Source organism: Vitis vinifera, chromosome 16 (genome assembly GCF_030704535.1).
Source record: "Vitis vinifera cultivar Pinot Noir 40024 chromosome 16, ASM3070453v1".
In the NCBI taxonomy this organism is placed as follows: Eukaryota; Viridiplantae; Streptophyta; class Magnoliopsida; order Vitales; family Vitaceae; genus Vitis; species Vitis vinifera.
In genome coordinates, this window is record NC_081820.1 from 2,705,410 (window position 1) to 2,709,185 (window position 3,776).

General features: G+C 31.8%; 1 protein-coding gene across 2 annotated transcripts; it reads left to right on the top strand.

Moving 5' to 3' along the window:
• Nucleotides 1–1,299: 1,299 nt before the first annotated feature.
• On the top strand, nt 1,300–3,560 carry LOC100264923 (gluconokinase). Of its 2 annotated transcripts, XM_002275978.5 has the most exons (5): nt 1,300–1,558; nt 1,672–1,714; nt 2,566–2,645; nt 2,748–3,177; nt 3,337–3,560. In XM_002275978.5, exons 1-4 carry the CDS (start codon nt 1,531–1,533, stop codon nt 3,149–3,151), a joined length of 555 nt encoding a protein of 184 aa, XP_002276014.1. In that variant the 5' UTR covers nt 1,300–1,530; the 3' UTR covers nt 3,152–3,177; nt 3,337–3,560. The 2 variants fall into 2 exon arrangements, with proteins under 2 accessions (XP_002276014.1, XP_010662145.1); XM_010663843.3 differs by having other exon boundaries at nt 1,302–1,558; nt 2,748–3,560.
• The last annotated feature ends 216 nt before the right edge of the window (nt 3,561–3,776 follow it).

Below are 3,776 nucleotides of genomic sequence, written 5' to 3' on the forward strand. Positions count from 1 at the left end.
TTTGTCATATGTATTAATTTCTTAAATTTTGGAAAATAAGATATAACATGAGATAAAATAAGAGAAAAATAACATATTTTATCCCTTGTTTGATTGATAACAAGATAAAATAAATTATTTATGTTATTTATCATATTCTATATTAAATCAAGGATAAAACAAGATAAGTGATAAAAATATATTATTTGTTGGTGCTTGGCCAACAAGGAGTGTTAGGGTAGCCTCTGAAACGTAGAAGGTAATTCAACCTGCACACAAGAATGTCCATATGGGAAGACTTACCTACAAACAAGAATGTTCAAATGGGAAGACTTGAACTAGAAAAAAGCGTTCTAAAAAATGGCAGCATACCTTTCTTTGTAGCCAAAGGTGACTATTTATTCTTGTCCAATTGTAACGTGTTATCTAATGTCCTAATGGTGTATTTGATTTTGAATGTGCATTACCGTCTTTAATGTCAATGATTGTTAATTTATAACGGTTGTCACATCTTGATGAACTTTAAAGGATTGTGTCAATCAAAACACTTAATGTCTGTTGCAATTAATGCTTTTAGGCGTATTAAGCGTCGTATTCACTACTCAAATAGTTGTAAAAGACGGACAAAGCTACTCGCCCTTATGTTATCATATATGATCCAAATGGCTATAAGAGACGACTATGAGTAGCCCTCATTATCTACCTTTTTTCATATCATTTTCCGCAAATCGTGTTAATATTAAACTAAGATAAGGGATAAATTCATATCATAAATAAAAAAATTTCATTATTTTTTTATTTTTTATATTACCTATTTTACAAAACAAAAATTTTGATTAAAAATTAATTTTGTAATTAAAAAAAAGAAGAACTAAAAAAATAATTATAAAATATATTGTAAAATAATACTGATATATGTATTATTATTATTATTTTATAATTTTTTATATATTAAATATATAATATTATATTTATATTTATAAATTTTAAAATTTTAATCATGAATATTGTTAATAAATAAATAATTAATTAATTATTCACTAGATTTTAAATTATTAAACAATTTCTATATACCATTAAATGAAAGAGAAATTTTATATTTTTTAGTATATATAGAATATAATATAAATTTTATTCTATACAAATATCAAATATTAAAAAATAATTTACTTTTTATCCATTCTATAAATTAAAGATAATATAATATAATATAATATCCAAAAATATGATTCATGATTGATAATTCTTGGGCCAACCCCATTGGATGAATACCTACTTGATTTTAGTACTTATGTAGGCCACACTTGGTGTTTTCAGAAGAGTTGAAATCAAATAAAATCACTATAAAAATTTCAGAAAATCCCATGATGTCTCTTTCCTTAAAAGGAAGATTCCTTTTCACATTTTTCATTGTTCAATACGATCCTATCTGGGGTGGTTCTATCCAAGCAATCATATTTGACTACGTAACCTTCTCTCAGTTGGATAAACATCTCATCATTTCCTTCATTGATTAGCTTTCAAATTGGCTTTTCCATCACCTCAGCCTCCATGGATGCCATGGATTCCAATCTTAAAGGTCAATTTTCTCATCCTTTCTTCCATTTTCCCGTTAGTTTTCAGATTCTCAGGATTTTCTTTGCCAAAGTTGGTTGATTCTTCTGGGGTTTTGGTTTTGTTTTTCTTCTGCAGGGATGGCTGTTGTGATAATGGGTGTCTGTGGGTCTGGGAAATCGTAAGTCCTCATTACCCATTTCGCTACGTGTCCCTTGAACTTTCCGGGAAATTCCAATTTTCTCATTATGCCCATCATGCCCACCTTGTTTGGATGCTTAGAAAATTTGTTTACTTATTTTCCTTCTGATTTCTTGAATGATTGTTGACCTTGTTGTATAGTCCATACCTGTTGCCTTCGTTTGTTTGGGGAAATTAGAAATTCTGTCTTCAATGAAGATGACATTGAAAACTGTTACAGAAAATGCGAGAATGTTGTCATATTTCAATTAAATTTAGGGTTTTAATGATTGAAAATGATCAAAGATGACAAGTTCTGTTGTCTATTTCATCATTTTCATTTCCAAATAGCGAGAAAATTTTTGAAAAACTAATCTTCATTCTGCTACAAAACATGCTTTTAGGGATTTCAAAATCTTTCCTCCACTGAAACCAATCTGCATTCGATGCTTGAAAGGAATCATGTTTTGCTGTTGATTGTCCAAAACCCGAAAAATATGTAGCTACACATGCCTTGTAACAACTTTGGAATGATGGTTTTCTGTTTCATTAATCGTAGATTGCATCTTGGTAGATGAACGTAGATCGATATAATGTTGGTTTTGTTTGGTTTCTGAGAAAATGTAGGAAAATAGATGAAATTACAACTTTTGAGTCTGAATCTTAGTTTCTTCGTCATTGGGACCTGAAAAAGAACAATAAACTCCATGCAGCTGAACCTAATATGAGAATGTTGCCTGGATGAAACAGAGAACAGAACAAAACCCTAGTCTCATTTTTTTTCACTGCATTTTCTTGACAAACAAACAGTAATTTCTGCATCTGCTCATGTATTGAATGGTGTTTCAACAGTACAATAGGGAATATGCTTGCAAAAGTCCTGAATTGCAGCTTTCTTGATGCTGATGATTTCCACCCAGAATCAAATAAAGGTAAATACACAACTTCATTCTAACAGTTGAGCATGAAATTATAATCCTACCGAAAAATTTCATCCTCATTTCATTGAAATTGTCATTTGTGCCACAAAACAGATAAGATGAAGAGAGGGATTGCTCTATCAGACAAAGACCGGATTCCCTGGCTTGAAACACTAAGGAATGCTCTAAGAGAGCACTTGCTTAGCAACAACACTGTGGTTCTCGGGTGCTCTGCCCTGCAGAAGAATTACCGAGAAATTCTTAGGTCTGCAGACCCTAACTATGAGCATGGAAGCTTTGAAAGCATGGTGAAGTTTGTTTTGTTGGATGCCCGGGCTGAGGTGATAGCCGCTCGGCTAGAGAAAAGAGCAGCAGAAGGGAATCATTTCATGCCTCCAAACCTTCTTCAGTCTCAGTTGGACTCACTTCAGCTTGATCCTTCAGAAGGCATACTCAAGGTTGATGCTACTCAAAGTCCTGACGATACTGTCAATGGCATACAAGCTCTGATCTTCTGATCGTCAATTCCTCAGACAAAAATTAGGTATTCAAGACCTTATCTAGTTGAGATGAAAAGGAGTTTTATTTTATTTTATTTTTTATTTTTATTTAATCTAATTCAAGTTGAAGATGGCTCCATCAAACATGACTGATTGGTTTCAAAGTCTCACCAGATTCATTTCCATGTTTTTTTCGTCACTAGGTGTAATTGAACCCGAGCATTTGCCTTATGAATATACAGACAGGAAGTGAAAAGGAATCCATAGGAATGACACAGACTCAAATGACAACAATGGCAGGAATCTAAAATTGGTGAAAAATAGATTTTATTTTGTAACTGAACATCACTTCTTGAAAGTGCAATGCCATAGATCTTGATAATTTTTGTTGGATATGAATAAAAATGTTTCTACTCGTGCTTGCCTTGGTTGTAAGGTGCTAAAAAAATTATGGTTCGGGATTTAAATAAGTCAAGATCAAGATAACAACAGCTTATCAAAAGAATGAACATACCTAAAGGATTTATGCAGGTTTAGTAAAAGCTGCATATGCACATCCTATGCAGGTTATGGTAGCAAAGAGGAGAAATGGAAAAAAAAAGAGGCAAAATATGGTTTAATTTTTTAGTTTCTTATCATTGTG